The sequence below is a fragment of the Coenobita brevimanus genome, chromosome 60 (genome assembly GCF_032717465.1).
Source record: "Coenobita brevimanus isolate Jiangsu-jjx chromosome 60, ASM3271746v2, whole genome shotgun sequence".
Lineage (NCBI taxonomy): Eukaryota > Metazoa > Arthropoda > Malacostraca > Decapoda > Coenobitidae > Coenobita > Coenobita brevimanus.
Genome location: NC_137013.1, coordinates 1,917,350 through 1,929,816, shown reverse-complemented (window position 1 = coordinate 1,929,816; position 12,467 = coordinate 1,917,350). Strand labels below are relative to the sequence as shown.

General features: G+C 41.5%; 1 protein-coding gene across 1 annotated transcript in view; it reads left to right on the top strand.

Moving 5' to 3' along the window:
- LOC145403091 (putative E3 ubiquitin-protein ligase HERC1) overlaps nt 1–12,467 on the top strand; it is a 597,230-nt gene that overhangs the window by 433,614 nt on the left and 151,149 nt on the right. The window contains 5 exon segments of the mRNA XM_080274923.1: nt 1,077–1,296; nt 1,410–1,554; nt 2,940–3,101; nt 5,639–5,830; nt 8,372–8,668. Of these exon segments, the coding sequence (XP_080131049.1) occupies nt 1,077–1,296; nt 1,410–1,554; nt 2,940–3,101; nt 5,639–5,830; nt 8,372–8,668 (1,016 nt within the window).

Here is a 12,467-nt window from a genome sequence, read left to right as displayed (position 1 = left end):
TATGACATAGTGGGGTACGTTGTGTGAGATGTAAAGCACAGGAAGAGTAATAATTGAGATAGTTAGAAAAAAGTGTTTGGGAGAGTATGCTGGCCTACTCTTCATGTTAATGTCACACTGAAAAAGATCAGCAAATGGGGATGGTCAGGACATCTTGATAGCTGGTGAAACAGGAATTCCAACTCTCCCGATCGCTAGCATATCTTCTTTAGGAGTACTGCGCTGATTGGCAGGTGCAGCAGCTTACTTCCCAGCTCCTGTGCTAAACTAATTTAATTTTTTACTGAATATTTTGAGTGTCTACCATATTGAAGGCAATCAGTACTAAGGCCCACCATACTAACATATGTGTTTTGCACTAAATTGATTTTCATTTTTACTGAATATTTTGAGTGACCGCCATATTAAAGACAGTCAGTACTGAAAAAACACATGTTGGACACGAGGCCACTGTTTACATATGCTTTGATTTTTTTCTTTCTTAAGCATACTATTTGCTTAGTCAAATTCATATTCAAATTTTTTTCATGTATACCTACCTGTTGTGTTTATATATGTACAGAAACCAAAAATATGCAGTTATGAAGACTGGCAAGTACTAGCTTTTCTTATGAGTCTTTGTTGGGAAGTCTGTCTCAAAGGCTGAGTAAAATTCTTTGATAGTGTCTAAAATAAAAAAATACATAAGTGGATAACCCCACTTGAACATTATTGGTGCCATAATCCCATTTGAACATTATTGGTGCCATAACTCTATTTGAATATTATTGGTGCCATAGCCCCATTTGAACATTATTGGTGCCATAACTCTGTTTGAATATTATTGGTGCCATAGCCCCATTTGAACATTATTGGTGCCATAACTCCATTTCACATTATTGTTGCCAATACGCTATTGTAACATTATTGGTGCCATAACTCCATTTAACATTATTGGTGCTATAACTCCACTTGAACATTGATTCCATAACCCTACTTGAACAGTATTAGTGCCATAACTCCATTTGAACATTATTGGTGCCATAACCTCACTTGAACATTATTGATGCCATAACCCCACGTGCCATTTGTGCCAGGAGCAGGGGAGGAACGATGACACGGTTATATGAACAGCAGCAACAGCAACAACTACTGTGTGAGGGAGGGTCATCCATGCTGATGATGGAGGAGCAGCAGCAACACAGTCAGCACTGGTCATCACTGCTATGCAACTCACTGGGCCTTGATGTTGACCTGGAGTCATCCTTCCCTCCCCGCCCACAGTCACGAGGAAGAGAGTGTCGAGCTCTTGTGGAGGTAAGGCTAACATACACGTACTGTACATACATATACAATGAGATAATGTGCTGGATTACATGTTACTTTTTTTTTTTTCTATATCCAACCATACTGACGTGTTTGTTTATTAGGCGGCAGGTAGCAGTGATGGTGACCGAGGTGTGCGTGTGTGTGAGGTGTGTCACCACTCCACTACCAACCTCCGCCAGCATGTGCGTGTGGCTCACCCAGGCTGTGCTCGTCCTTGGATGGCTGGAGTCTGTGGCACTCTAATTGGTAAGTTGTTGTGGCTCCAGGTCTGTCTGCACGTGAACCCAGCGGATTGCAGGCTGTTTTCCTCCAGCAATCCAACATCGTATGTTTTGGGAGGTATGAAAGGAAATGATGTTTGTATAACTGGGCAATAGAGTTGCCCAGCTTTATCAGTGTCACTGCATGAAGATGCTCTTCTGCACCACCAGTTATTATGCTTACAGGCCTTAGTAGAAGATGCCGGTACTTTATAGATGTGAATGGCAAGCCAGGTAATTTCTTGAGGCCCGGGAAGTCACTTACTACATTGGATGGTAACCATATAACCAGATGGATGCTTTGTTGTCTAGTGGGTTGAGGTACTTAAGTCAAATGTTGCCCTTGAGTGTATACATCCAAAGAGTGATTTGGGTTTGTTTCTCTCATAATGCCATTCACTGGGGGAAGAGCAACTGGTCAGTTTTGTCTTAAGGCCCCGTCACACGATCAGTGGGCAAGTGTGGTGATTCAGTATGGGAGCGGAGAATGCATGGAAAATGCTCGTGTAGACGTGCAGAACTGAAGTACCATCCTTGCTCGAGCAGGTTCATCAACGACACAAAACCCCAGCTGAACCACACTCTCCGACACCATGCTCGGCCACCACACTTGCCCACTGATCGTGTGACAGGGCCTTTAAATACTGTATATGAGGTAAATAGCCTCTCTCTTCAGCCCTGTGCCCCTGTGCACTTATTTGGGAAATAAAGGATTGGATTCTTTAATATGAACATTCATTTCTTCATTTCATACTTTATATTAACATTTTCATGAAGTTAGTTGTCATTTATAAATATTTACTTTCTTGCATTGATCATCCAATAGTTGAACCTAAAAAGGAAATGGGATTATGTTCAGCCTTTTGAACTCAGTCTGCTTCCATGCCTGATATTCATGCACACTGTATTTATAGCTCTGATTCTGTAAAACATGTTACTTTGTGTATAATATTATATTTTTTCATTGGCTTTATTTACTACACACCATGCCTTAACTTACTAGCTTATTAATAAGACTTAGTATCAGATACTTCAGCGAACTCCTGTTTTACCTAGCCTGAGCGTAGTCCAACACACTTACCCAAATGAATACAATACATTATTTATCAAATTTATATGTTACAAATACTATAGCTATATTCCATATGCGTGTAATATGGTTACGTATAATTTATAAACCAACCACTTCAGCCTGTATGGACAGGGAATCTCAAACACTGTGATATGGTTGTACTAATAGGGTTTGTCACCTCATTCATACCCCTAAAGCCACGATGTAAACAGACACACTGCTACCACATCTACCAAAATGTGCCAGGCACTGTAACAGTTATCAGTGCTGGCAGTTGTACATAGCACATATGTTTTCAGGTGGTACGTACATCTTGTGTGAGGTGTGCCGTGACCAGCACCTTGGAGGGGGAGGGGGAGGTGGAGGGGTTCCCCAAGGGGGAGAGGGATATGAAGCCCACCGTGACCTTACCTCAGTCCTTGCACCTGACCTGGTACCAGCACCTCTTGCCACCATGGAAGGTATGTACCAGCTCATGACCACATTCTTTACAGTGTACAACTGTTATGTATAATCTAGTGAAGGACAGTATATACCTCAGAGCATAGTCTGGGTTTGGCATCATTTTTATAGTTGACAGTATCGACTCTGCCTGGTAGGTGATGTGAAACTCATGTATGAAGAAAATCTCTATCCTAAAAATACAAATAATTAGGACTGTAAGGTAGGGCCAGGATCGTGGGAGCTTGAATGGTTGGTGAATTAGCATCTGTCCCATATTCCTAGACATGCTGTTGATAGTTCCTCCTCTTTCCTCCTTTCTTTTTTATTGTCTTGTGGACCTTACCTATCCATAGGTGAGAAAAAGAGGTCAGGATAATGGTGATGGCAACATTATATTCATTTAAAATTTCAAATATTTATCTATCTATCTATTGCCAGATGCCATAATCCCATAAGGGGTGGCCATTTGACTTTGAGTTAGTTGTTTTACAGGGAGGGGCACTAACCGTCCACCAACCCACTTGTTGACACGTAGGGAGCACGTATGGTTTGGTTATATGGTTACCACCCAGCGTTGTAAATGGTTGCTTGACTTACAGGAAACCATTTGGCTTGTCACTCAATATAAAACCACCTGTAAAGGAAAGAAGAGCAATAAGAAGTGACAGGAAAAATGGGAGAAATAGGAAGAGAGGAGGACAGACACAGAAAAAGAATGATAAAAGCTAAGGAAGAAGTAGGCAGCACTACATCAAGTGAGTGGATGATGGTTGCCATCACCTACCACATATGGTGCAGTGGGAAGTGAGAAAGTTTGGGATTGAGAAGTGACTGGTTAGAGTTGTCATGGCTGTGTATGTGGCAGCACACACCCAGGTGAGAGTGAATGGAGATTTGAATGATGAATTCTCTGTAAATGTTGGTGTGTATCAGGACCCACTCTTGAGTCCCTTATTGTTTGGTATGGTAAATAAAACTCACTCACATGACTGCGGAAGTGGACTCCCATGGGAGGTATTGTATGCTGATAACTTGGTATTGATTGCAAAGAATGAAAGGGAGGTGGAGGAAAAATGTAAGAAATGGAGAGACGGAATGGAGCACAAGGGTTTGAGAGTAAATGCAGATAAAACAAAAGTGAGGAAATCTAGGGCTGGTGGTGGTACTATCAAAGCTGAGGGAGTGTGGCCATATGCAGTTTGCCACAAGGGTTTGGGAAGTAACTCCATCTTTTGCAGTATTTGTGATAAGTGGATGCATAAGAGATGTAACAGTATTAGAGGTAGGCTGCTAGATAATGCTGATGTTATGTTTGTGTGTCAGAGAGAGCATGTAGAGTCTGACGAAAAAGTGTTGATTTTGTAGGAGAGTCCCTTGAGGGTGGAGGAGTTTTGTTCTTTGGGGAACATGTTATGTGCTGGAGGTGGGGCTGAAAGTTGCTCTGTGGCTAGGGTAAGGAGTGGTTGGAGGTAATTCTTGGAGCTGTTGCCTCTCTTTGAGAGGGCTCCCCCTCTGTTCTGAGGGACCCTTGTATGCATCATGTGTTAGGAATATAATGCTGCATGGTAGTGAGATGTAGGCAATAAAGAAAGAGGATATTTGTTGGCTCAAACATACAGAAATGACAGTGATTAGATGGATGTGTTGTGTGTCCTTGAATGCAAGGCCTGTAGGAGCTGGGATTGAGATTGAAGAGTTGAGAGGAAAGATGAGACTTGAATGTATTGGTGGTGTGATGAGGAGGGGTAGATTGAGATGGTTTGGGTATATTGAGAGAAGGGGAAAGACTTTTGGGTGCTCAAGGTGAGAAGTGTGAACACTGAGGGTAGGGTTGCGAGAGGCAGACCAAAAGTGACTATGGATGAGGTCACAGAGTGTGACCTAAGTTAGGGCTAAGGGACTGAATAGGGTGGCTGTCAGAGATCGAGCAGCATGTGTGAGCCACAGTTAGGCAACTAAGGCTGACACATACAAACATGCTGGAATCTTTAAAAATTATACGATGATACAAAGTTAGAATCGTGAACAATTACATCCAGCTGAACAGGCATGCAAGTTATTTATCTTAACCTTATATTGGTTGGAATAAATCTAACATTGTAGTTCAGCTAATTTTTGATGAATTTATTCAGATGAGAGTGAGTTATAAGAACCTGAAAAAGTGGATGCTTTTACCATTAACCTTTATGTGGTTGAGACCGCTCATATATTTTATATCAGGCAATGCCATATGATTTTATTCAGCTGAGAATTAGTCATAGGCAGTTGAGAGCATTAAGAAGAAATTGGCTTAATGCCATTATTCTGATGGTATTTTCCTTTTTACTTTATTCTTCCATTCCTAGTTGATTTCATTCAATTTAGGGGAAATATTTTGAATGAAAGAGGTTAAATATAACAATCAGTAGACCCATCACCATTAGTGGTCCATCCTTACTTGTTTATAATTATATGGTGACTTCAAGAATAAAATATAAGACATTTTATTTGAATGAAGAGGTTGACTTGCTTGTACAGCGCTGCATATCGGCATATATTGTACATTTCTCCTCAGATGATGGGCTGAGTCTGAGTGAGGTTGACTTGAGGGTGGGTAGCTACAGTGCATTGGCTGCTCGTCTTGGGCTGTCTGACCGCCGCCCTGTTCCAGACCCCTTGCCCTTCCCTCATTCCGACCCTCTTGGAGCCACCACGTTGCCCAGTCCACTCTCAGACCCTGTTGATGCTGCTGCTGCTGCTGCTGCTGGTGAGTGTACTATCAGTAGCAAACATTCACTGACAAGCTACTGCGAGAATAGTGTCGTGCATTCCCTATCTCTTATTCCACCCACAGTGTCTGAGAGTAACAATTCCATCTCATTCTCTTTTGTTGTGTGCTTTACATTGCTATCTCATAATAATGTTTCAGATAACACCATCCATTGCCACAGCTGGCAGGGAAGTGTCAGTCAACATTTGATTGTGATAACACAGTCAGGTACAAAAGTTTGCCCAATATTACACCTGTTTTACATCTCATCCCTCTGCTCAGTAATATTCTTGAACTGAAAGAGGGGTGGTATGTTTTTCTGCCTATAAATGATTTTAATATGATGCATCTAGGAGGAAAGTGATGGTCATGCCCTAAGTGAGAAGTAGATGCAGTGAAATTATTCTGTAAACCTGTGAGCCCTGCTGTTCAAGGACTCTCATACTCAGTATAAGTTTAAGAGAGTTTATGGATATGGCCCCTAGATCCAGACTTGACATCCTAAACTATATTTTTCTGGGTGTAGGAGGCTGGATAACACTTTTTTCTTACTGGCTAAGTTCTGTGTATGGCTTGTGTACATTTTTTTTAAAGTTATTTATGTTTTGATGCATAAACTATGATGTTCTGTGTATGGCATGTGTAAATTTTTTATGTATAAACCATGATGCTCTTAAAATAGTTTAAATAACCAAAGAAAAGGTACTAGAAACCGAAAATGGTATAAATAACATATAAGAGAATACTTAATTAAACCCTTGCCGTGCCACAGACCTCATGAGGCACAATGAAGGTGTACACAAGTCATGCTGCAAGCCTCATTTGAGGTAGTTTTCATAGGTTATACAATAGTAACCAAAGGGAAGTAAACTACCATACAAAGAATCAGCCCAGCAGAGGCTAAATCTCCAATATACAGTATATTGATTAGAAAAAAAAGTACCAAAAAGCCTTTAAAGCTAAAGGAATACCACCCTGATTGTTAAGTGAGAGTGAGTGTTGTGCCTTCTTCCAGAGTATGCCATCTATGTTTCATCCTTGCTGCTGGCAGACTATTTCATTCAGCTTAAGGGAGACTTCTTGTTGTAATTTGGCCAATAAAGCGCTGGATCTAACCCCTCCATTATGGACAGTACCTCAGTAGCTGAGTGAAATTATCAGAATCACAGCAGGAATAAAATTAATTTTTTTATGTTGTCCACTAGGTAAAGAGGTTAATGTTGGAGTTTACTAGGAGTTTAAAGATTTTAAAATTCAAATCGCTGTCCTTGCAGTAGGCCTGTACTGCTGATGTTTTGCACAAGGCCTTGTAAATTGTACATGAATGTGTGTATTTGATCTGAATGGCTCTGGTGGACATGAAGTGACATGAGCTAACGTGAAATTGTTTAACCTGAAGGATGTCAATTTGTAATTTAACTGCAGTCAGCTGCTTTTAGTCTTTTAGGTAAAAAAAGACTAATCTTGAAGGCATTTGTAAAGGTTTTATCAAACCCTTTCACTCTGAAAGCTCTCTCTTAGTGCAAAAATAATCCTGTGGAGATAACAAGAGTAAAATATGAGGTATGTCTTGTGTTTGAAGGTTGATTGGATATGATTTGGCCTAAGTGGATGGATGTAAACTTGAATAAACTTGATTGGCCGTAAATGTACATGTGGAAACTTTACTGAACCTCAAGTAGTACGGATGGACCTCACTGGACCTGACTGAGTTTTAACCCCTAAAAGACGAGTGTCCGCATATGCTGTCCAAAGGTACTAGGGCCAAAAAGATGGGTGTTCACATATACAGTCATGCCCTCCCACCCCCCCAAACCCACCCTACCCACCCCACCCCCCTACCAACACACCCACACATCACCCACCTTCCCACCCACCCTCACCCTCCCATCCCTCCCCCCTGCCCTCCCCCCCACCCCAACCTCCACCTTCCCCCCACCACCCCACCCCCAAACCCCCACTGCCCCCCAACTTCCCCCGCCATCCCCCCAATACCCTCCACAGCCCCCTACTACCCCTAACCCCCACCCTCCCACCACTTCTACCCTCCACACCCCCATCCCCCCACAATCCCCAATCCTCTCAACTGTTTCCCCACCACCCCTCATTTCCCCCACCCCATACCACCCTACCCCTACCTCCCCACTTGCAACCCCATACCCTCCTCCACCCACCACCCCAATACCCTCAAATCCCCACCCCCTAAACAACCCCACCCCTCCAACCCCCACTGCCATCCCCACCCATTTCCCCCACCCCCTCTTGACCCCCCACTTACCACCTCCACCCATCACCACCCCACCCCCACCCCCTACCTCCCCTAAGCACCCAGACCCCATCCCCACACCATCCCACAACCTCCACACCCCTTCACACCTCCCCCCCACAAATCCCCCACAATATCGCACGTGCCGATTATGCCCGTCCTAAGCGTATGTCAGAACATTACAATGCCCGACTTTTAGGGGTTAAAGGATGTTTATGTTGCTGAGTGAGCTTCATTTAACCTAATTGAATTATCTCACTGAAAAGGATCAGGAGCACGGCCACGAGACCCTGGCAGCGGCACTAACACAGGTAGTGGCAACGTTAGCACAACATCTGAGCGAAGCCTCGGTGAACAGGCAGCCACCCTGACCTCCCCAGTGGCCCGTATCTCTGCCCTGCGTCGTACCACCCAGGCCCTGCGTGTCACTCTGGCCCGAGCTGTGGTGATGCGAGCACTGTCACTCCTGGCTCTCAGTGGTGGGTCCTGTGATCTGTGGGCTGGCCTTGATGCCCTAGGACTTTGTGATGTGCGCCTTCTGGTCAGACTCATGTGGCTGGTTGCACAGGGTAAGTACTGTATTGTGCCACCTTGTAGCTCATTCTTTGCCATGATATATATATTTTTTTGTTTTAGTTGTATTTTTATGGGTTAATTTTTGGCATTTATATAATGGATTCCTTCAGTCTGATGGTGTATTTTTATAGTCTCCCCATTCTGGTGGAAGCCATACTATGTATATTTGCGGAGTTTCTTTCTTCCTCTTCTTCTTCATCCCTCATTCTTCCAAGCACTTTTTTAGTTTTGTGCCTGTTGTACTTCATATTTTCTCCAATTTATGTCAGAGTCAGTACAATTGTTACTTTGACAAATATTCCCAGATGCCCACATGACCATTTAAATCCCCACCCAAAACTACAATCTCATCATCCCCTGTACCACCAACCACATGTATCAAGCCATCCTAGAACCTGCCTTTTTCTGCATCATCCAAGCCAACCTGTGGAGCATATATCAGTACAGTAGAGTTGTGATTTAAGACGAAGGGTAGCAGTGATCGTACAATAACATGTGCATCTAATTTCCTCCTTTGTAATTTAATATCTTAATCATATGACTCAGTTGCGAAGGAAAAACTGAGTGGGAAGAGGGTGCATTTAGGTATTAGGTTTCCAGATGGTTACATTTGTTTACTGTTCTTGTATTGTACTTTTGTCTGTCACTGCCATGGTTCCTTGACCCAAGCTGATGCACGTGACCTACGTCCTGCACCTGGTGCAGACTGCTTCTGCCTCATTATTTGTTGCTTGTCATTGTCTAGAAGCACTCCTCCCCCCCCCCTTGTTCCTCATTTCATTCCAGAACTCTGAGCATGCAGTTACAAAGTAACTTAGCTAGTGCAGAGAACGCAAGGAAAATGTGTGTTTCCGAGGAAAAAGTAAAGTTATTGGACAAAGTGGTGTGTGGTGTGGAAGCTTAATGCAAATGAGGAATAACATGCAGACAACTTGATAAAATGAGTCTGGTGTGTTTATAATGTGGATAATCTTTTTGGTGGAGTGATGAAAACTAAAGAGGATAATGATGAGGGAGCAGTAAAGTTCATGTTTTCTGATTTAGTGCAGCAAGTGCGAAAAAATTTTGTGACCTATTTGTTATTAACTGACAGACACGGGGCTAGAAAATTCGGCTCACGTGGTATGTGAAGAGTATACTGTACGTGTTGATGTAAGAAGTTAGGTAAGATTAATTTTGTGAGTTAAGTTCTCGTGAATTATTCGTTCATACAAATTATCCTGCCTGGGTGAATTGTTATTCAGGATTACTGCATTCATGTTTACTATGGAAGTTGTATGCAGTTACTACATGCTGATGAATTCATTGTATTTTTTCATTTATTGTCGATGACCAATGATGCTTTCAAAAATAGTTTCAGATTGTGCTCCTTTTTTTAAAATTAATTATTATTATTTTTTTTTAAGTCACTTTTCCACTCACTCAGTGTAGTGCTGCACTCAGGTGACTGTCCATTCCTTTCTTCCTTCCTTCTTTTCTTCCTTCCTCTTCTGTCTTTCTTTCTTTCCTCTTCCTTCTGTCTGCAGGTGACTTTGTACTGAGTGACAAGCCAAATGGTTTCATGTACACCAGGAAATTATTTGCAATGCTGGGTGGTAACCCTATATCCAAATTGTGGCACCTTGTAGTTTAGTGGGTAATTAAGGCACTCCAGCTAGATTGAGCCTGCATAGATTTATATCCAAGGGATGGTTGGGGTTTATTGCTCACACAATGCCACACAGTGATGAGTGTGGCTGGTCACTCTCATTTTTAATGTCAGGACCAACTTGCCTAGCCCCGGGTGTCTGCATACCTCATGGGGCAGCACTGAATTATATTATATATATATATATATATATATATATATATATATATATATATATATATATATACCAACTTGCCTAGCCCCAGGTGTCTGCATACCTCATGGGGCAGCACTGAATTATATTATATATATATATATATATATATATATATATAATTTTTTTTTTTATACTAAATGTGCCAGAAGCAATTCTTGGCAATATTTGTGTGATGCTGAGTGCCAGTTTTTTACAGGTTGCTTATTATAGTAGGACTCGCCTAAGTTTGCGGCTGTGGTGTGGCCCGCACCTGTGTACGGTGTTGCCACGTTTTCCATACCGTTATCTCTCTCTTTCTCTCTCTCTCTCTCTCTCTCTCCTGGCGGGAGATGTGAGCCACCCTGAGTACTTTTGATTTTTTTATAAGTTGTTTATAATTGTGCTTTCATTTGTTAATTTGGTTTTGTTATACAGTAGAACCTTTTTGGTCCGGACCCCTTTAATCCGGATTTCTTTTAATTCAGACAAAATTTAAAAATAATAAGCTCCAAAAATATGTTGAACGTAATTCTAAAATCATTTTCAATATCGGCGCGGAAAGCAATCGTCATTCATTTAGTCTCAGATCACGCTAGGTCGCAACATGGGCGCCTGTTTAAACGCACGCTAGTATTCGTTCCATCAACTAGTTCACCAACCATTTATATTTTTACGCTGTATTTCAAAAGTTAATCCTCCTTACCATGCCCCTTAATGCAAGTGTAGCTTCTGCAATGAATAAAGGTGTTAAAAGGAAGCATGTACCACTAAGTATTGCAGATACAGTGAAAATTCTGGATAAACTAGAGGCTGGTGCTCCTCCAGGAAAATTCGTGAACGAGTTTGGTATCGCCAAACAAACTGTGTCGGACATCAAGAAAAACAAAGACAAAATTAGACAGTTTGCTTTAAAATTTGCTGTTACAAACAGTGACTGTGGTGAAAATAAAAGAAAAACTCTAAAAATGCCACATAAGTTAAAATTAACAAACATACCATATGTAGATAGTTTATGGTATGAACTGGAGATTACCCTGATGGTCCGGACAATCTGCTAATTCGGACAACCCTTCCCCCCATATAGTCCGAATGAGAGAGGTTCTACTGTATTTAGTGATATTTATCATTTTTTGTATACGGCGACAGATGACCCGTTATTGTAGTACCATGATTGATTTTCATTCATTCATTCTCTTTCCCCTTCCTCCATCTCTCTCTCAGCCTGACAATGCCTCCACCACCACCACCCGCCGACAATGCATTCAACCTTGCCCCTCTCCTGCCTGCCTCTCTCTCTCTCTCTCTTTCTCTCTCTTTTATTGCAAGAGACATTTTGGATATTTTCTTTTACATAATATTGTATATATTGTAAATTTGACATCATTTCCACACCACCCCTGAGATCAAGGCCACCAACTGGGTGTGGAAATGTTGCCGCTCGCGAGTGAATAATGTTTTTTTTTTTACTTCAGTATTGGCATATGCCTACTATTTTGTCCTACATATTAGCTTATGATTATAAATGTGATTATTCCTTGCCCTTAAAATTACGGTAAAAGCCAGTAAATGTGAGCATTTTTCCCTAGCAACACCTGTACAAGCTATGCTTGGGTCTATGGAGGTACGTACTTTACCTTAGGCCAGACTGGGTGTGTCAGTGTTGCCACTCACAAGAATTATATGAATTATTTCTTTTACTTTGGATATTGTCATATTTCTTCTTTTTTCAGGCTCATTCTCTTATATCCATAACTGTAATATTATTACCCACCCTAAAACTACGCTAAAAAACATTAAAAGTGACTACAATTTCTTTTAGCAACACTGTACAATATGTATGCCATGTTTCTGTGTTACTGTATAAATATTGTATGCATAATAAGATTACTGTTGATTCATCCATCTAAATACGCAAGTGTAAGTTTTATTCATCTGAATTTATCGTATTTGTGTTGCCTTGTACATAAAT